General features: G+C 40.3%; 5 protein-coding genes across 11 annotated transcripts; 1 reads left to right on the plus strand and 4 right to left on the minus strand.

Annotated features, from left to right (window-relative positions):
* Positions 1–418: 418 nt before the first annotated feature.
* LOC130695399 (ATP synthase subunit s, mitochondrial-like) lies at positions 419–1,351 on the plus strand. Its single transcript, XM_057518549.2, has 3 exons — positions 419–680; positions 760–968; positions 1,025–1,351. The coding sequence occupies exons 1-3, from the start codon at positions 595–597 to the stop codon at positions 1,324–1,326; spliced, it is 597 nt and encodes a 198-aa protein (XP_057374532.1). The 5' UTR covers positions 419–594; the 3' UTR covers positions 1,327–1,351.
* A 77-nt stretch (positions 1,352–1,428) lies between these two features.
* Positions 1,429–4,008, minus strand: LOC130695376 (uncharacterized). The gene is made up of 7 exons (XM_059496034.1): positions 3,637–4,008; positions 3,315–3,567; positions 2,884–3,224; positions 2,687–2,825; positions 2,139–2,596; positions 2,018–2,053; positions 1,429–1,929 (listed from the first exon to the last, which is right to left on the minus strand). Exons 2-7 carry the CDS (start codon positions 3,542–3,544, stop codon positions 1,706–1,708), a joined length of 1,428 nt encoding a protein of 475 aa, XP_059352017.1. The 5' UTR covers positions 3,545–3,567; positions 3,637–4,008; the 3' UTR covers positions 1,429–1,705.
* Positions 4,009–4,256: 248 nt separating this feature from the next.
* Positions 4,257–7,602, minus strand: LOC130695363 (serine/threonine-protein kinase VRK1-like). Of its 6 annotated transcripts, none has more exons than XM_059496111.1 (10): positions 7,460–7,602; positions 7,113–7,341; positions 6,991–7,049; positions 6,855–6,924; positions 6,366–6,791; positions 6,122–6,301; positions 5,761–6,061; positions 5,442–5,690; positions 4,894–5,351; positions 4,257–4,809 (listed from the first exon to the last, which is right to left on the minus strand). In XM_059496111.1, the coding sequence occupies exons 2-10, from the start codon at positions 7,276–7,278 to the stop codon at positions 4,619–4,621; spliced, it is 2,100 nt and encodes a 699-aa protein (XP_059352094.1). In that variant the 5' UTR covers positions 7,279–7,341; positions 7,460–7,602; the 3' UTR covers positions 4,257–4,618. The 6 variants fall into 6 exon arrangements, with proteins under 6 accessions (XP_059352094.1, XP_057374472.1, XP_057374470.1 ...); XM_057518489.2 differs by having other exon boundaries at positions 7,529–7,587; XM_057518487.2 differs by having other exon boundaries at positions 7,113–7,410; positions 7,529–7,585.
* A 1,920-nt stretch (positions 7,603–9,522) lies between these two features.
* LOC130695371 (dual specificity protein phosphatase 10-like) lies at positions 9,523–12,945 on the minus strand. The gene is made up of 4 exons (XM_057518502.2): positions 12,719–12,945; positions 11,715–12,569; positions 10,939–11,316; positions 9,523–10,386 (listed from the first exon to the last, which is right to left on the minus strand). Exons 2-4 carry the CDS (start codon positions 12,562–12,564, stop codon positions 9,965–9,967), a joined length of 1,650 nt encoding a protein of 549 aa, XP_057374485.1. The 5' UTR covers positions 12,565–12,569; positions 12,719–12,945; the 3' UTR covers positions 9,523–9,964.
* Positions 12,946–14,591: 1,646 nt separating this feature from the next.
* Positions 14,592–20,375, minus strand: LOC130695398 (IDLSRF-like peptide). 2 transcript variants are annotated; one of them, XM_057518548.2, is made up of 6 exons: positions 20,143–20,375; positions 19,227–19,458; positions 16,719–16,818; positions 16,581–16,612; positions 15,509–15,661; positions 14,592–15,447 (listed from the first exon to the last, which is right to left on the minus strand). In XM_057518548.2, the coding sequence occupies exons 2-6, from the start codon at positions 19,399–19,401 to the stop codon at positions 15,254–15,256; spliced, it is 654 nt and encodes a 217-aa protein (XP_057374531.1). In that variant the 5' UTR covers positions 19,402–19,458; positions 20,143–20,375; the 3' UTR covers positions 14,592–15,253. The 2 variants fall into 2 exon arrangements, with proteins under 2 accessions (XP_057374531.1, XP_057374530.1); XM_057518547.2 differs by having other exon boundaries at positions 20,139–20,375.
* Between the last annotated feature and the right edge of the window lie 712 nt (positions 20,376–21,087).

Raw genomic sequence — 21,087 nt, forward strand, 5'->3', positions numbered from 1 at the left:
ATGTATAACAGAAACAAAACACAATTATGAAAAACTATTGTACAATATAAAGCGAGAACTCACCTGCGGTAGTACACTCCCCACTAACAGCTCGAGACTTGAAAGGATGGAAAATGGAGAATGGAAAGAAGAAGAAGCATACTGGCAACGTTGCGACTTCCTCTAAATAAGCAAATTTAAAATTCACGATTTAATGTAAAAAAATTACATAATAGATTAAATGATAATAAAATAAATAATGTTCAGTAAAAATTGCACCGTTTTTTACAGACTACTTTAATTTAAAATTAGTTTTATAAAAATTTCTTTATCTTACTCGATCTGTTTTCCTTATACCACTGCCCATACCGCCAGATGGGGTAGTGTTTCCCGGTGAATTTGTAAACAATAACCCGCAAGTCAGTAAACTTCCTAATCAACGTCGAAAAAATAATTTTGTGTAGTAATATTGAAAAAATAGTAATAAAAGTGAAGAAATGTTCAATTTCTCCTTGCTTTAATGGATAACAATCTTTTTGTTCTAAGTTATAGCTCTGGGATGACAGAATGAATACTGTATTTCTGTTTTCATATGTTCATTTTATTTAAGCAGAAATGGTGAATCTCCTAGCTCTGAGAAATCTGAGACAAATCCAATCCACACGAACTTTTTGGGGTTGGCTTAACATGATCACCAACAAGTATTCATAACCTATTTTCATTAAAATGTGAGAAAGAAGTAAGCAGAGCATACATTGTGCATTCTGAACTTTTTTGCAGGGTGGATGATTCAAGAATCAAAGATGTTGGACCAGATAGGGCAGCTGCAGAATGGTTGCTCCGATGTGGGGCAGGTGTAAGATGGAAGGACAAAGAAGCAATCCTCACAGATTATAATAGTCTGCCTCCAGGAGGTTACAGAAGTCTTTACATAGAAGAAATTGATGCCAGTGGATCATGCATCATGTCAGTTGGATTCCCTCACTTTAGTATGATTAGATCATGTAAATAATCTTCTGTATGCTAAAATAATTCATTTGATCAGGAGGACTTAAACACCTCAAGAAGCTAATCCTCCATAAATGCAACTATTTGGACAATGAGGCTCTTCCTATGCTTGCTGCAGTGAAAGATTCATTAGAAGAGCTCCAGCTTAGCAGCTGTGGTGATATTGATGATTCAGGAGTTAAATCCTTGTCGTGCCTCACGAACTTAGGGCACCTGCTTCTTTATGATTTGCCTGAAGTTCGTAACAAAGAAGGTTGCGTGCAATTCTTGCATTCGGCTCTTCCTTGTTGTGATATCGAATTCCCTTATGCCAGCGCTAGTGAAACGAAAAAAGATTGAACGTCATAACTTGTAGGAAAAATTAGTGAGTATTGAACGATTTGGGCTTTATTAGTTTCCGCTCAAAATTCCAACGAGACTCGCGTAACTACATCGATTACAAACATTAACAACATTAAACAAGGCAAGGTTACTCGTATGATAGTGAAATAACCTGTTTATTATTTGTTCTGTGCTACACTGAAACGTTGAAGAAAATTCGAATATATCATGGGAATTAGAGTAACGGCTCTACTTGAGAAGTAGCTAATCGCTTACATCTCTAAGTACCACCAAAATTAAGAAGAAAGAGTTGCAATTCGACATAAGATGAATTTAAATAATTAAAACTCCGAGATGAGAACAGGGGCGGGGGGGGGGGGGGGAAGCGCCTTAGTAACTAATGTGAAGAGGTTGATGAAAAATATTCCATAAATCTAGGCCTACCGTCACGGAACGTATCAGGACTACGCTCGATCACTTGCGAAGGAGGGTGGAGGCCCCCTGGAGTACTAAGAGGCGATTGAGCCGATCTAAGGGCGTAACGATGAAGAGTCGGAAGTTTCAAAACACCTGAGGTCGCTTGTGTAGCAACAGTGGTCCTTTCGATCGGTTCAGAAGTACCTGAATATAAAAACAAAGACAATTTAAGTTCAGGATACAACTTTACACGTAGTCAAGTAGAAATGGAAATTTCTACACTCTTTCTTACGTTGAGTAGCCGTGACTTTTGACAAGAGGCCGTGACCTGAATAATACATTAAAAACAAAGATCATATAAGTTCAGGTTATAACTTTAAACGTAGTCACGTAGAAATGGAAATTCTTTTTACTCGTAAAAACAACGCGTCGTTTGTTGTTATCTGGCGTGACGGAGGTTGACGATTCACCGGCAGTGCTGGAATCCACAGATGACGCCGTCGTGTCGTCCAAGATCACCGATTCCTGATGTTTGTTCCTATTGACCTGAGTACGCGGAGACCTTCTAGTACTGGAAGCTTGACCGCCTCCACTTCCCATGCTCTTTTTCCTTCGAGGTTCCTCTTCCGGAGTGCAATCAAGGGTCATGTATAAATCCAAATTTCGTGGCGTAGAGGATGGAAATGGAAAATGACCACCAGATGTTGCACTGTTGGCAGATTCCGTCATTGGGCTGCAAATTGGCGTGAAAAAATGGCCACTGTGTTTCATACTTTTACGTACTTCCCTTAGGCGAATGATTTCTTCCATCGCAGGTGTTAGAATCGAACTGGAATCGAGATCGATGGGGTTACAGGAGCGACTGTCCAACCTTTGAAAGTTAAATACAAAATATAGCATATCAGTAGTACATTTATTAGCCGTGCAAGATATGCCGGAGGACAAAAACATTCATTAATACCTGGCTTGTTTCCTTTTCGAGGAGACGGTCGCTGCTGCAGTTTCCTCCTTGCTACGCATCCTGGCCAGAATGGCAAGCATTGCTAGCGTAGGATTATGAAGTGATGTGTCTTGCTTGGCAGGTGAATCGTTGGGGAGCTCTATAAGTTCAGTTTATAACTTTAAACGTAGTCACGTAGAAATGGAAATTCTTTTTACTCGTAAAAACAACGCGTCGTTTGTTGTTATCTGGCGCGACGGGGGTTGACGATTCACCGGCAGTCCTGGAATTCACTGACGACGCCGTCCCGTCGTCCAAGATCACCGATTCTTGATGTTTTTTCCTATTGACCTGAGTACGAGGAGACCTTAGAATACTGGAAGCTTGACTGCCTCCACTTCCACTGATCTTTTTCCCTCGACGTTCCTCTTCCGGAGTGCAATCAATGGTTACGTACAAATTCAAATTTCGTGGCGTATAGGACGGAAATGGAAATTGATCACCACATGCAGCACTCTTGGCAGATTTCGTCTTTGGACTACTCGAGCGACTGTCAAACCTTTTAAAATTCAAGATAAAAGATTGCAAATCAATGGTACATAAATTATCCGTGCAATATGTGTCCAAAGAAAAAAACATTCATTTATACCTGGCTTCTTTCCTTTTCGATGGGACGGCTGCTGCTGTATTCTCCTCCTTGCTACGCATCCTGGCCAGAATGGCAAGCATTGCTGGCGTAGGATTATGAAGTGATGTGTCTTGCATGGCAGGTGAACCTTTGGGGAGCTCTTTCTTTTCAGATGATCTCTTTTTAGGAACAACATCTAACATAGTACCGCTGAAACGGCTGGAACCTATCGTACTGTATTTTGGTGGCATATTTGCCCGTCGGGTAGTCCTACCTACGAAAGAAAATTATTATGACTTTATGTTCTCGTACTTCATCAAAAGATTAACGTAAAATCTATTACCTTGCGAAACTAAAGCTGGTCAGACAACAGTTAACCCTGAAAATACAGGGGGTAGAACTTCAATTACATGAACTGAGCATGTATTAAGGTGCGCTGTCTGACCATCTCTTAATGTGAAGGAGCAAAGGAAAAATGGATTGCCCTTCTTATATTAAGCCTAAAAAGTGTCAAAATGGCGACAGGCACCACGTTGCTGATGATGGCCGCCAATCGCAATAATAACGCTAAGAACTTAACATACATTACAACGTAGAAGCTAGCTTAGTACAACCGAAAAAAAAACACAATTATGAAAAAATGTTGTACAAGTATAAAGCGAGAACTCACCTGCGGTAGTACACTCCCCATTAACAGGTCGAGACTTGAAAGGTTGGAAAATGGAATGAACATAGCCTACTATGATAACGGCCAGTAAGCGCGCAATACTTCCTGTGCCTAAAACTAGATTAAATATTTTATCATTAATACACCATATCGAATTCCACTTTCCACATCTTCTTTCTACCCATTCCAATTTCCTATACTATTGCCACTGATTAGCAATGGGGGAGAGGTACTACCATCGTAGTACCCGAAAGTGGCCTCGGTTTGGTGTGTCACTAGTAGGAAAAATTGGTTAATGTTGAACGATTTGGTCTTTATTAGTTTCCGCTCAAAATTGCAACGAGACTCGCGTAACTACACCGATACAATAAACAAGGCAAGGCTTCTCGTATGTATAGTGAAATAACCTGTTTGTTATCTGTTCTGTTCTACACGTAAACGTTGAAGAAAATTCGAATATATCATAGGAATTAGAGTAAAGGCTCTACTTGGGTAGTAGCTAATCGCTTACATCTCTAAGTACCACTAAAATCAAGAAGAAAAAGAGTTGCAATTCGACTTAAGATTAATTTAAATAATTAAAACTCCGAGACGAGGACAAGGGGGAAAAAAGCGCCTTAATAGACAATGTGAAAAAGTTCGTAAAAAAATCGATAAATCAGGGACTACCGTCACGGAACATATCAGGACTAAGGTCGATCACTTGGGGAGGAGGGCGTAGCCCCCCTGGAGTACTAAGAGGCGATTGAGCCGATCTAAGGGCGTAACGACGTTGGGGAGCCGTGACTTTTAAAACACCTGGCGTCGTTTGTGTAGCAACAGTGGTCATTTCGACCGGTTCATAGGTCCCTGAATAATACATTATAAACAAAGATAATATAAGTTCAGTTTACAACTTTAAACGTAGTCAAATAGAAATGGAAATCTCTTTACGCATAAAAACAACGCGTCGTTTGTTGTTATCTGGCGTGACGGAGGTTGACGATTCACCGGCAGTGCTGGAATCCACAGATGACGCCGTCGTGTCGTCCAAGATCACCGATTCCTGATGTTTGTTCCTATTGACCTGAGTACGCGGAGACCTTCTAGTACTGGAAGCTTGACCGCCTCCACTTCCCATGCTCTTTTTCCTTCGAGGTTCCTCTTCCGGAGTGCAATCAAGGGTCATGTATAAATCCAAATTTCGTGGCGTAGAGGATGGAAATGGAAAATGACCACCAGATGTTGCACTGTTGGCAGATTCCGTCATTGGGCTGCAAATTGGCGTGAAAAAATGGCCACTCTGTTCCATACTTTTACGTACTTCCCTCACGCGAATGACTTCTTCCATAGCGGGTGTTAGAATCGAACTGGAATCGAGATCGATGGGGCTACAAGAGCGACTGTCCAACCTTTTAAAATTTAAGGCAAAAGATTGCAAATCAATCGTATATTTATTACACGTACAAAATGTGTTGCAGGACAAAAACATTCATTTATACCTGGCTTGTTTCCTTTTCGAGGGAACGGCTGCTGCTGCTGTCTCCTCCTTGCTACGCATACGGGCCAGAATAGCAAGCATTGCTGGCGTAGGATTACAAAGTGATGTGTCTTGCTTGGCAGGTGAATCTTTGGGGAGCTCTTTCTTTTCAGCTGATCTCTTTTTGGGAACACCCAACATTGTACCGCTGAGACTGCTGGAATCTGTCGTATCGCACTCTGGTGACATATTTGCCCGTCGCGTAGCCCTACTTACGAAAGAGAATTATTATTATTTTTAGTTCTTGCACTTCGTCAAAAGATTATCGTAAAATCTACTACCGATTTGTGACTTTGGGCGAACAGGGTTCTCGACTCTTTTTAATACTGGTTTTGGCTTTTTGTTTCACAGGGCTATTTTCTGTCTCATCATCCAAAGGTGGTGCAGGAACGGAGTGTTTCTTGGGTGAAATGCGTGCGATACTATTGGGTTTTTTATTCATGTTGGGGAACGCGAGAGCCCCATTGTCTGGGAATCCACCGTCCTTCAAACCTTGACGTAGTAATTGTTTAAACTTGTCATAATTTGGTTTCTCGTCGAATTTCAGCTGTGCCACCATTTCCAAGAATTTTCCCATGACGGCTGTTTTTCAAAAAGGTAAAATTTATCGCAATGGTAAGAAGGAAACCTTGTCATTTTTACCTGGTGCATTTTTTGATGGAAAGCATGCGTTAATGAGCAATGGAATATCCGACATATATTTATTCTTCTGACTGGCGACGTATTCTGGATCAGTCAGATTACTTTCCCAGGGAAGACGGCCACACATCCATTGCAGCATATTGTAGCCAAGAATTTCAAAATCTCCCCGACGACCATTGGCTATCAAGAAAATAGAAGAAATCGAATGGAAAGCTAAGGATTATCTATTACTTCTGAAACTTACCTCCGATATGAGCATCACGACTGGTGAATTCTATAGTGCCATTATGGGCTTTTCTCAAGTCAGGTCTATATTCTTTGTGTACCCCGTCGATAATGTAACGACAAGCGAGACCAAAATCGACGAGCCATACTTGATTCTCACTTCCCTTTCCGAATCCTAAAAGCAGGTTGGAACCTTTGATGTCAGCATGGACATATTGTTTGGAATGTATATATTCCAGAACGTCGATGATCCTCATTGCCAGGTTAAGAATGGTGTTTAGAGGGAAATGGCGCTGATTGGCGTCAAATAGTTTTTGAACATCTGTACCAAAGCGCTGCATCACCATGAAACGATATTTTTCTCCCTTATATATATGAGAGCCCGAACCGACAAAACGGGGCATACCCAGAAACTTGAGCTTCCTAGAAGTGATCCACTCCTCAACTAACAAAAGAAATACTCTTTAGTCAGTAAGATGTTTAAGAGAAACTGGATTAGTTAACTTACTCAGATCTGCTTTAGCTACTCTCATGTAAAAATTCATTTCCACAAATAATGGTCCATTGGAATGAGGTTCCTACATGTGACATTTAATATGAATTAAGAAAAAGACAATATGAAGAGATGTTGTAAAATAACTTACAATTTTAATCACATATTGTGCGTCTGCAGCAGAAACTGGTTTATCAATTTTATCAGATGCTGTCAAAATTCAATGAACGTTTTCACATGAGGTTTTCCAGTAATGACTAAAACCTATAATACCTGCATAAATTTCCCCAAAGCCTCCAACTCCTATAGATTTCCCAAGCCTCCATTCTCGTTTCTGAATATCACGAACAATTTCCCCATCTTTGATAGGATCTGGCAGCTTGTGGATGGGTGCCTTTTTTTTAGCAGCAGGCCGTGCAACTGCAGCTTTTGGGGGCATCTTTGACAATATGTTTAAAAGAGGTTGTCTGATCCGTTCAACGTATTCTTGACATCGGTATAACTTAAAATTCAGGAACATAAACTATTAATGAAGACCAGTAAATGACAACGGCAACACTTTTTCTCGCACCTAGCAACAGACAATAGATTTTACAAAACTTTCTATTCACTTTTGATACCTGGATATTCTTTTAACGATAAAAAACTCATATGACTAAAACTACGCTATAAGTATGTAATTTTCTTACTATAGCCTGTTCAACAATTTATTACGTCCGACGGTTATGTTTTTCCTAGTTTGAATTACACATATCCGCCATTTTGATTGTTTGCCTAGCGGCATTGCCACTGCATAGTTTTTGCGGTGGCGCTTATTTTCTCCCGGTAAAAAAGGCTTGACATTTGTTCTTTTTAAAAACTTTATAAATAGTCTGCTGAACTTCTAACAGCCCAACATAGTTTACTTTGGAATATAACTAGAGTAAATTGAATTTCAATTTTGGCATGAAAAATTAAAAGCATGGTGAAGGCGGAAAGAATCGGGTGACATCTCGTGTCGCGCGCAGCCTAAAAGCAGACGCGCCATTTCTATGTTAATCAGAAGTGCTTTTACCGAGTAGCGAGGGCCATTAACGTCTTAAACACATTTTGAATATTTGTTATTTATGTTCAGTAAAGTGCATGTGCTGACGCACAAATTTTCTGTTGTTTTTGGCTCCACCCAATGCTTTCAAAACTGTTTTTCATTTACCACAATTTATTATCGAAACGTTTGACGTCAGTTGAGCCAAACGCATCAATGACGGTGAAACTCCATTATCGGCTTTCTTTTTCTCTGTTATGACATTACTTTCATTAACTCGTTGATAACAAGATGTTCCATACAGGGAGAAACTGTATAATCATAACAATGATGATTAGGTCGGAGTTGATGATTTTTCTCTATGACCAGACGATATCAGGCCTGTGAGGCTTATACGTTCGGAAAGGGGAGATGACTAATACTCTCTCTCTATGGTGGTCATCATAAATCAATCGAATCCAGATGTATCGGAGGCTGCTGACCTCATGTGAAAAAGGGGCCTGAAAACCATACAACATTAAGGCACGAAGATTTGGCCTTTGGGAAATGGAACCAATCATTTGCATCCGGAAATGGCGCGTTAAATTTATGCAAGAAATTAATAGAAAAAAGGAACACAATCATTCACAGCTGGAATAAACGGCAGCCATGTTTTTCTATCCTTTTCGTAGACGTTTGGTTAAACCATTAAAAAGGAAAAACGGATGTCTGATTTATCTATTTATGCAAGCAACTATATCTACCTCCTACGGTTAGCTGTTCGAGCAGATAGACAACATGCAGGCCCAGATGAATAAATCATTCTGGCGTGTACGACTAGTAAAAGAGAGAACTCTGGGAAATCAGAGCGGATGACGCATCGATGGCGTCCGTTACTCATGGAAGAGCTGCTGCTGACGTCACGTGAGGGGAACATATTACTTGACAGACAGCTGAAGAGTTTTGTTGTCGAAGAGAGGGGGGATAAACAGTACTGAAAGGACTTCTTACTGATTAGTCACCTATTGAGGTTTTTTTTAAGCCTTGACTACTGCCAGCAATGTGCATCGTGTTCCATAACAATGGCTTATAGATCTACACACACACACGTGATCGACACACGTCTTTTCTATCCTCCCCTTCTTTTCAGCTTCCGTTTTTCCCGATTACTGAGTCATCATCCATCTTAACGGCTTTTCTCTGACCCTCCCTTTCACAGTCACCGTATATGACACGGTTTCACGCTCCCTAATTCAATTAGTAGACTGAGTCATATGCGTGTAACTTTCTTACATATAGATCAGGTGATGGGCTGGCTATGAAAGCTTCGGGGTCCTCTCCGAAGTAACCCAATCCGTTAGGATGTTTGACTGATTTTCCCCCTCCTCCATTAGAAATTCTATTCTTACGCCATCTAATACCCGATATTTATAATACCCAAATAATGATGAGGGTTGAATAGATCCAACATGGCCGCCCTTATCAGTGAAAAGAAGCCATTGTTCCAGATTTTCTCTTGTGTTAAAGAGGTCCCCCCTCTGCTTTTCGTGTATCTATTATAGCACAGAGTATATAACGGTGTGCACAGTAAACCCAGGGACTTATCACTCGAAAGCACACAGCCGGATGACTCATCCGAACGGTGACAACCGTTCTTTCATCTTTTTTAAGTTGAAAAACTTTTTTTTTCTTTGTTTATATTTTTCACGGATAATACAGACAGATCAATACGGGTCATCACGAAAGGCACACACTGAGAAACAACGCCATTCAAAATTAAAGAAAAAAAAAACAAAAAAGGATGGGAAAATTCTAAGTTTTGTAGACAACAAAGTTGGCAGAAATGAATATCTTAATTTAAAGAATTCCGGGTTTTTTGTTTAAATCTAAAACTGTTGTGGTTTTTCATTTGAGAAATTCAGCCGCGTGGACAAACAAAACGGGTAGCTGCATCGACTAGGAACGCATCATAAATTTGACTTGAATACGAAAGAGAAGGACACGCAACGAAGAGTTAAGGGATATTTACGGGAGGTATTTTTTGCCCACCCAATAAACATTTTTAAATCGTAAATAAAGAAACTAAATGATTTTAAATTAAACTTTGGGGAAAAAAAATTATTTAGACACGACAGCTAGATGATTCCATTTCGGAAGGGGATTGGTCACGGTGAGCCGCCCAGCGTGAAGGCGGTAAATGACGTAAATGACGGCAAGAAGTGAGGGGACTTATGTCACCATTGGTCAAAGAGGAAGTGCTTGATGGTGTCACATCCGACGATGACGACGACGACAAAGAATTCACTTGTTCACTAGTGGCAGCCATTGATGGATCGGATCGCAATCCTTGTTCAAACTCCAACAATTGGCCCATGAAATTGAGATTTGGCGAAATGATTGGACGACGTTGTTTGACCATCGTGTAGGCTTCGACCAGGCTCAACTGGGCGTGACGCATCAGGTAAGCGATGGCGATAGTCGGCGAACGGGAGATGCCAGCGTGACAGTGGATTAAAACCGACCCACTACCACAACGAGCTGCGTCTGTCAATCAAATAAAAATAAAACATGTAATTCACGAAAAAGCCTTCGGGCAAGGATAAGTTTTTTCCACGCGGGAAAAAAATTCCCGAGCTATGACACTTATACGAATAGGAAAAAGCCACACGACCGACGAGATGACTCACGCGAAGGCCGATCGATGCGGAGCCTCGTTTGAGATGCGTCATAGCAAAGAATCGGGTCCCGTTTCACTCACTTCATTCTCAAGGCAGTCAAGCACAAAATGACACTCCCGCCTCACTTTTCTTTATACTTTTTAATACAAAAAACAAGAAGGAAAACTAGAAATTCTACTATGACACGCGCTGAGGAAAACGTGACAACAAAGTCTCGACAAAAATTTTCGCCCTAAACAACAAATCCAATTTTCTACGGTTTCATTTCGACAACGTGAGTCACGAACTAAGAACCCCATTTCAAATGTCAACAGATTATGACTCATTGTGACGTCAAAAGCGAGAAAGAGAAACCTGACCAGTGGCGCAGTCAGAAAGCGAAACAATGTAACGGTGAGACATAAATGATATTTCTTACCGATGAATTGATATGCATCGTCGAAATACTGCCGTAAATTTTGCTGGCCGGAATCGGCAGCTGGTAATTGTTTGAATAAAATGCCTCGGGAAAGGATGTGCTCATCGCAGGGTAAATCGGCTGTGACGTTGAGCACTCGTGAAATGCCCAGCCTGTCGAGTTTACTCAAATCACAAGCGTCCCTGCCGTTACCCAAGTACAGGAAGGGCAAAATCTGTGTGGTCGGGTGGGAATCCACATCCGGCGACACGCTACTAGTGGCGACCGCTGTTGTACAACAGGAAGAACTTGAAAGAGGAGAACTCGTCGATCCGCCGGAAATGTTTTGATGACTTTCGCAAAGGTGCGGATAACGTCTTTGGAATTCAGAATGTCCACCTGTGTGAGAGATACAAAAATATGCTAATTAGTTACCATAATATATAGGCTTAGGTAAAGAAAAAGGAAAAAGAGGTGTGAGTGCGTTTAGGTCTCGTGAGTCATCCGTTCCCCACACCCCACTTCCCCTCTCATCGCTCCGGAGTGTGTCATCCGCAGAGAGACCTCAGAATAAACCATCTCCCCTATCCTCACCCTATATAGACACACACACACAAAAGGCTTTTTCTTTCCCCTCCGTTTATCGAATAGAACGAACCTAACCGTTTTTACTATTATACTTAAGCTACTAGCAGACGGAAATAAACCTCTTTGACTAAATTTATGGGTTGACATTCTTTCCCTTTCTCTTTGCCAAAAAAACAAAAGTGGGGCAAGGTTGAAAATAAAAAACTCACCGGCTAAGAGTAGTGGCTCTTTGTGATCGTCGAGCAATGCGGACAAGACAATGTAAAGGGTGCTGGATGGAGGAAGACGTTCGCAATCGACGGCTCCTTCGTCATAGACGATGACTTCTTTGACGGTTCGTCGACGAAGCAAGTCTTTGCCTTCGGGGCTGGTGGCTAAATCGGCCAACGACACTCGGCCCGTTTGGAGACGCTTACGGTTCCAGCGGTCCGAACAGTTGAGATTGATGGCGTTGCGGACGTGGGAGGCATTGTAGGCCATGAATGGCCGGCAATCGACTATAACCACCGGTTGGCCGGTTGTTGGCGATGTAGGTGTATTGTTCGACCATTTGATAGTCGCTAGCTGGTCGGCCGTGTAAATCCGAGTTCGCTTGGCCATCATGGCCCTTTGCAAGGACGAACTTTCAGAGCTCGGACTAGACGGCAGACTGACCGACAGCGGAAGTCCGAGACAGCATCGTTTGGCCGGAGACTGTTGTTGCAATAAAACTAAGGGCTGCAGTGGCTGTTCTTCGTCCAATTCGTCCTTGTCGATGGAGCAGATCGAGGACGACGTGCTGCATGATGAAACCGATGACTGAGAACTCGAACCCAAAGAGCTACACGCTTTGCTGTGCTGATGCAAATAAACTTGATTGTGGTGATGCTGCAATTGCATGTAATGTCTTTTATGATGCTGGCGTTGGTCATTCATTGACAATGGAAGGTGATGATCTTGACTGTTGGAGCTGGAAGAGCTAGAGCTGGACGAAGCAGTACTGCCTGGTTCGCTCAGACTCCTGTTGAATGTCAACCTCAAGTGGCTCCGTTCTAAGCGCGTTGTCGGTTCAGGCAACATGGCGTCTAATTGAAGAAATTCAAATTCAAAGAATGAATGAATAAGATACGTGGCACATCCTATTCTATGAATCACATGCGCCGGAAGCACTCTACTGACATCATCTTTTAACTTCCTGTTCTTGCAGAACAAACAAATGGACACATCCTCTTACCTTAGATTTCTCTTTCCTTTTCCCAAATCAAAAATTCCTTTTAAATTGTTTTCTGACTAAAGAGGGCACGTTGTGCACTTGTGTCAGTTCAACAACACACAAACACCAAAACACACAAAACACAAAAGTCTTGAGAAAATAATATGTTTTTTGAAACGTTCAGATTGATGACAGTTCACGTTGTTGTAACCGTACTCGACGACGTGCTCAATGTGACTGATTCACAACGGCGCGGCGCGGTTCCTTGTCTTTGCAAATGGATGATAGCAGACGACTGATGGCCATCTATTGGCCAAATGTTCAACATCCCACACAAATTGACAACGTGTTGTGTAGGTTTGTTTGTGAACCACACCACATATCTGTTTGACAGATGTGCGTATGTGCGATGAGTCAGGCCATGCAAGCCGACACTGCACAAATTGACCAATTGAAGAAAAAAAAAAATCTAAAATGGACGAACAGAAATGGACGGTTTTTCTGCTTCCTCTGACCTCGGAATGAAAAACATCTGGTATTGGAGGGGTGTTTTGAAAACTTTAAAAGAAATAGTAATTTATAGTAAGATGCCCGCAGGCTAGTTTTTTTTTTTTTTTTGCTGGGCAGCTGTATACGTGTATGAGTCACCCCCCACTTCCCCTTTCGGGAGGGACATTCCCCCCTTTTACTTCATGACGTCACACTAAAACATGTGAGAATAACTCTTGAAATAGAAGACGTGTATGCAAGAGGACAGAACAGAAAGTGAAAAAAAAACGAATTTCCAAGGACATTTACGGTTCGTGTCGAACAAGGACGTTCTGCCAAACAATGCGAAACGATTTCATTTTTTAATCGTCCTTTACAACCTGCATCCAATTTCAAATTGGGGAGGATCTGCTTTCGATCCGGAAAATTTCAAAAAGCTCTTTGTTCGTCGTGAACAAAATTTCCTGCTTTTCCATTTCCCTTGATAGTTTAGTGAACCACATCCTTGATAACCTTTACTTATTGCTGTATCATGATTCACAAAAATGTTATGCGAGGAACTGTAATTGAACGGATTTTCCTTCAACTCATTGCCATTTCCGTTTCCAGATTGGAAAGAAAAGAACTGTTTTTTTGTTTCAGGCAAAGTCCCTGAGTTTTAAAAAACATATAACTGGTTTTTCTTTCGTGCTTTTTTAATGGTTTCCTAATTTTGCTCGCAAAGAGCAAGGAAACCTTGTGATTTACATCGATGACTCGAACTTGATGCAATCTCCTTAAGGGCTGATTTATGCCATTTCCTATTTTTCGTTTTACAGTTAACCGAAACGAACTAACGTCGTTTCATCACTTCTTTTGTGTCCTTTAGGATGACTAAAATTAAGTTCTTTGTCTGCTGGGAATATCCATTACAACAATGATGACTTCTCTCTGTCTCGGTCGAATTGATTTGACTCATCATTTTTGTTGAAACCAAATGTCATGCTATATCGAAATAATGACGTGTTCTCGCTGTAATCGTTATCATTTCGATTACCACGTAAATTCAACAAGTTGCCTCAATCTTTTCTCCGCCCACTTAGCATGCGTAAAAGCCCCATACAGGAAAATTTGATGACGTCACAACCTTCTATCTTGTCTTATCGATCCAGATTTCGCCGATTATAGATCGAATATGCTTAATAACATCCCAGACGTCCCAAGGCTAAACGTTTATAGACAGAAGTCATTGGATAAAATAAGATTGTTAAGTTTGCTTTGTTATTGCAGACGAAATGTCAACCCCCCGGATGTGTTTTGTTTTATCGAATACGTCACAATCGGAAAGTCAGCAACAATCATTCATAAATGTTACGTCTCGATGTCGTCTGTTTTCGATTAAAATGCAATAGACACAGAACAATAATTGTTTTTTCATCCTATTTTTAGAAGACTCTGACGTTAACATCGAAGATAATGGATAGCCATATGATTGTGTGTATAGAAGAAAGAGAAGAAGGTTACATGATTCGCGTAAATATAATAATCCATACTTCATTTCATCGAGCTAATTTTTCTCTTTTCCATCTTCAGGTCCGTGCTAGATGTCTCTTGCAAATCGATGGCGAACCAGCGTTGAATTATTAAAAGAAAAAACAATAAACGAAAATGACTTTCCCGGTAATCGGTTCGATGCAGGTCAACACAACTAGTGTGCGTCTGTAGGATGATTTTGTAGAGAAGACTTTGGATCATAAAATCCATCCGGCGCATAGACGCTAGCACAGAAAATGTAAACTTTAGCCTATGTATACAGCATATTTTTTTTTAAAAGCTAATTTGATTAAATGAAAAACTTCTACTTAAAATAACCAACAATTAGAAAGGGAATATTCAGACATTAATTCTTATATAGAAGGGCTATTTGCTTCTCTTTTTTCTTTGTGCTACACGGAGTTCATCTTTACTTTTTTTAGAATTTGCCTGTTGGCCGAATTATTTTTATTATTATCTTTTTGTCTTTCACTTGACGCAGTGAATATTTTCTGCCAATGACACTTCTGCCATTTCCTTTTCCTCTTTTTCCTTTTAGTCGAGAAATCCAGTTTTGATGAGTTTCTCCAAGAAGAATTTGACATCGCCCAGTTCAGCGTCTTTAATCCCCAACGAAGCCAATGCCGTCATGTCGCCGCTCTGGATGCCGGCGAAAATCGATCGCAAATGTTCCAAGTCCGAGCGCATTAGACGCAACGCGCTCCCGAAATCGCCGATGGTCTGAGATTCTGTTTTTTGAAATGACGGAAATAAGATTAAATGCTTGTTTGAATTGAATTATTATAAGACCTGAAAGGGCGATGGCGACGCGCTCGACGCCTCCCAAAGGTTCCAGCGCGTTACGAGCTTTTGCACCGAAAAGCTTCTCGAGGAAATCCGGTCCGTGGCTACTGATTAGGGCTTGCAGGAAGCTGGCCGTTTCTTCGACAGGAGGTCGTTTGGCTTTTATGACAGATTGTTTAGACAAGCAATAAAAAAATTGAATAGAGACATTATTGGTTTTCACACGCCATCTAGTGAAGAAGATTTCAACAGTCAAAAAATTCGCTGCCATCTAGAGAAAGGATTGAACTACAAATAAAACTATTCATACAGCCATCTAGCGGAGATAAAATCAAAAAATTTAAATGACTATTTCAGATCCAAAGTTAACAATGGTAACTTGATAGTTCTGTTTCAACTTTGTTTTAAATTGTAAAAGTATCGAATGAAGTTTGCTACTCATTAAGTTGAAGCCCGATTTTGTTGTTTCAGACATCTTTCCCAATTACCGGCACAACTAGAGTTTCTTTTTCGAAGTTAAGATTTCTGCATCAGAGGACAGACCCAACTATGGCCTTTAAGTTTTAACTATGCAAAAGCAGTAAACTTTGATTCCGAGTTACACGAATGCCGTTTCCCTTTCTTTAACATGCAAAGAAAACTAAATCGGTAGAACTATGCTTGCTACTGTGCACATCAAGAACTAATTCGACAGCTAGCAATTCCCCTCAGTTATATACACAGATAAAACCTAACATGTGTAGACTGCCACTAACGTGATAATGATGAAGCTCCTTGTGCAACCCGGACACGAACTACAGTGCTCCCATCAAGTTAGGAAATAAAAAGAAATCAAACTGAAAGAGAGATCACAGCGCACACAGCATATACATAGTTCTCTTTGACCTAAAAAGCCAAAGGCATCACTTTGCGTGTCTGTGTGTGACGTACGTCAATGGTCAAGCGCTGCGCTTTCGGTAGCTGAGAAACGTGCCTGAATTGCGATATTGTACTCTTCTAACATCTTTTTGTCGACATCTATCAACTTCGATCATAGGAAAAATAGCTCTACTTAGAAAGAAATACATATAATACTAACCTGCAGTGCAGAGGCGAAGATCTTCGTCGTATCTATTCGAGTTGAATAGTGTTTTGGTTTTTCCAAAGGTACATAACAAAATGTATGAATTAAGAGTTAAAGAAAATAACATTTATACGTAATTATATTTTTGATTACCCGTCGGGACAGTCGGCAGCTCCGTCGCACAAATACTGAATTGAAATGCAGGCTCCATCGCCGGGGCATTTGAATGGCTCGTACGGGTGACAAGGTTCACCTAGAAATACACGAACGTCAATATCAAATCCAGAAAATTCAATCAGAACATAAAGAGCGTACACTTCGAGCTTTGTTCTCATCAATTGGGAAGATTTAATAAGCACATTATTTAATAAATAAGTTTTGTAAAAGAGTCCCTTCAAATCTACCAAGTTTGTACTTCTCTACGGAGAAAGGGTTTCCTTTGGTCGAGTAAGAAAGAAGCCCAAACACGATCCTATACATTTTACTGCGTAAAAGCCTGCGATCCAATACAAATGCATTCTGCGAAAGCGATAAAAACTGATCTCTTTTAGCCGTAAAGCTCTAGATTTACTATGTAGAAATCGTTTCGCAACGATACTTGGAGAAACGAAGAGAATCTTCAATGACGTGTACCGCATTCGTTTCAATTTCCGGTCGATGGCAATCAAACTTCTTTTGATTTAAAAGGGTACACTTTGGTGTGCTGTTTTGCACATCTATCAGATGGTACCTGACACCTGAACCGCCTTTCTGTCTTTGTTAAATTTATTACCCTGTTATAACGTCCTTGTTTAACTACATTGTAAAACATTGCACGCACACGTTCTGCTTAACCAATTGGGTCGTTTCGGGAAAATGTCACGAACGCGAGCAGACATCATATCTTTTTAGAGGAAAAAAAAAAAAGAACGTCACGGCTTTTTATGATACGGTTTCAGATCCCGACGAACCCACCCACAAAAGATGTTGAACTATAACAACCTTTTGACTGACACACGACGTTGTAGAGGAAAGCGGATAGATGAATACCACACACAGCGGGGATCAAAAGGCTTTTTCATTATTATCGCTACGTCGTTCAATATATACACGAAGTGTGAAAATCAAAAGCGAAGGGGGAAATCGTGTAGGAAAATTCATTGAAAATGTCGGCTATGTCTTGCGATTACATTGCATAGCACACGACATGCACAGCTTACAGACATACCCCCTGTCAGCTTTTAGAAAAATATTTTTAGAAAATATCAGCTCCTTAGAAAGGCGTTGCGGTCTTGCGTGTTTAGTCGATATTGAATGTCAGCACGGCCTTAGCAAATCATTTATAAAAATGTCAAAAAGTTTTTACGAAAACAAATTCTCTTCAAGGAAAATAAAAAATAAATTCCGTGACGGTGACGGGCGTTTAAACGCCCACTGAATACTAAATGATTTGATCGCATCAGGTAGCCACGCCCTGTTCACCTCTCCAGATACAACAAAGAGATGCAAACGTAATCGTATTGTGTAACACGATGTCGAAGACAAACTGAGAAAAATGCTCCTCGCGTTTTTGCATACATTTCAGAACGTGCCTCAGTTGCATTATCGATCAATTTACGCTGATTGAATGACGTTGGCTCCTGTATAAACAGGTCCCTGCAGATATTTGGACTCTAACGTGACTTCTTATTAACATTTCTTTTTTTTTTCCGTAAAAGTTAAGATCAAGAATTTGTTTTTCCTGCATAAAATTATCTCGCATTTTACTACAACAGAAGTGCACTAGAATATTTAAAATAATAATAAAGAAAAGGGTCTACATATCGAAGGGATTTGTTATTAGATATCGTTGCGCAGCACAACATAATATTTGATATTGGGAGCTACTCGAGTATATCCATCTACTATTTCTTTTTAAAAAAAAGGTACATGTGATATTGCGGAGTTACGTTATAATGCCGGCACGCATCGTTATCTCCTTAATCATAAATGTGTCAAGTGTTGCGAGAGGTACATAAACAAGAGCCGCGTATAATAACGCTCTTGTATTGCCCCCAACTGCATCATTTATTTTGCGCATTACAAAAAGGATTTTTTCTTCTCCTACGCATAGACTCCTTTTGTTTGCTAAATATTTTCAAAACGGTGCATTTCTCATGAACGGATGAGGAAAAGGACACGCCCGCCTGACCTTTTTTTTTAAGTGCTCAGATTCGTCCAGGACACGCTATGGTGCATTCTTCATATCGCCTATAACTTACGATCAATCAAAGATGAAGGTCTCTTTTTTGTTGTTTGAATCATCACCTGCTCGTGTTTCAGGACTTTTTTTTATAGCTTAACTTAGCTTTTAACACATTTCACCATCTCCAGCTGTTTGTTGCTATTGCGTGACTCTCACGGACGAGAAGGCTTGTTTTTTTTAAATGACTCAACACAACGAAAAAGACGGCCTTTTCGAGTATACGGATATGTTCGATCGTAAACTTTTACTCAATAACAGACACACTCGATGTGCCTTTGCTTTATTATTTTTGCTTGTTTGATGTTTTGGAACGAGTTTGTTGGGCGTGGCTGCTACCTGGGTATAATAGGTCCCTGTCTACCATTCATGTAGTGCACGATTCGATATCACGGAAAATAAAAAAAAAAAAATAATAATAAAAAAAAAAAAAAACTTACCAGCTCGTTTGAAGCTTCGGTGTTTTTGATCGAGTAATTTCATCAGGTCGATAGCATCGCCACTGCCAGCTAACATGGTGGTTATCATGAGTACAGCCAGCGAGAGACGCAACGCCAGGTGAGTCCTCGAGGATGAAGACGTCGAATCGATCACGCCCATTTTTACAGCCATCATTTATTTGCTTTCTTTGTGTGTGTCAGATTTGTATGGTGGGAGACACGAATAGGTGAGCTAGTGGATAGTAAACAAAAAATCAATGAGATAATTAGATAAGTGCATACACCATCGCTAATTAAAAATAAACTGATGAATAATTAAAACGTAACAGTTCGTTATTTGAATAGAAAATAGTTCACCCCCGCAAACAACTTCAGACTAATATGATAAGATAATGGATTAGTAATTCCAATCTGCGATGGATAGTTAAGACGTAGACTTTTCTGCACTTTCTGAAGAACGTTAAAGTTCAAGTTTTACGGGAGTCTGTAATGTTTATAAAGGTATAACGCAAATCCCAGGGAGAACGTGATAATTGAAGACGAAAGGTCAAACGTTATGCAGGCTTCTCTCGTAAAGAAAAGGTAAAATTGTAAATGAAGAAAAAGAGCATTGAACAATCGTGAACCGATTTGGGGGCAAAAATCCCATGGGTCACATATCTTGCGTATTGCAGAACATTTGAAACTTATTCAACATGCACAAGTTACTTCCCCACTAGAAACTGGACAAAAAATAAAATGAATAAAATAAAAGGGTAAAACAAGAAAGTGAAAAGCCAGGTAAAAGAAAAGAGGATTGAATAAACAGCAAGACGTAAAATTGCACGCGTCCCTATTGAATTTGCAATGAAAATGGAGAATCCCTTTTGATGTCTAGCCTTTGAAAATAGCATTAACTTTAGTGCAACGTACCTGCCTTTTTTTTTGAATTCGACAAGGTAGACAAATTCCAATTTTCAAAAGATTTTTTGTTTTAAAAAAATCGGCGGGACTCGCGTTCGGTCAGTACGCGCAGCTACAAATGGAAGAAAACATCTTCTTTGGTTGGACCTCTCCTTTTATAGACAGGAGCTCACATTTTATTACAAAGTGGTGCAGGTGTAGTGCTGCGCAATGCGCCGGAACCACAATTCCTCCGCGCCGCCCACTGCCGTACGTCTTTACTAAAATGATCACATCCAATTCTATACTGTTTCAACGAATGACGTTTCAGCAGAGAAATAAGAACGAAAAAAAACTAAAATAAATTACTTCTTTAAGATTTCATGTGCTGCGCGTGCCCGAGTGGTCACGTCGTCATGGAGAGCAACTTGCATCTATCAAAATTGAAGTGACTGGCAGCTGGAGATATATCACGGATCCTCTTGTATTAATCATCATATCGTGACTATATGAAGATAAATTTGGGTTTTTTTTTGCTGCTGCAACGAGTTCACCTAAAAACCGGAAGTTTGGAAATGATTTAGATTAAACTTTATTTGTTATTAGCTTTGGCATCTTACTCCTTATTTTCTCTGCAATAGAATAAAGTGCAGGGCAATTTCAGATATACAGAGGGAGGGCATCCAACCGTATCAGATATACCTGGCCCAATGTATAGACTACTTAATGGTCCGTTACAATTCGGTGACATATGTGGCCGTCTTTGCTGCTATATATCGCCTCACCTCCATTCCACATTCTCCTACAGTACATCCGATATCCATTTAGAAGAAGAAGAGGTACTCTTGTGAACCGTTGGCTTATTATATGAGCTGGGAGACAGCGAATTCCTGCTGCTATAAAGTTAAGAAAAAAAAAAAAAAAAAAAAAAGAGAGCTGTGACTTTTCTCCGGCAAAAGCATTTCTCGAATTTCCGGCG

This window comes from Daphnia carinata, chromosome 7, assembly GCF_022539665.2.
Source record: "Daphnia carinata strain CSIRO-1 chromosome 7, CSIRO_AGI_Dcar_HiC_V3, whole genome shotgun sequence".
In the NCBI taxonomy this organism is placed as follows: Eukaryota; Metazoa; Arthropoda; class Branchiopoda; order Diplostraca; family Daphniidae; genus Daphnia; species Daphnia carinata.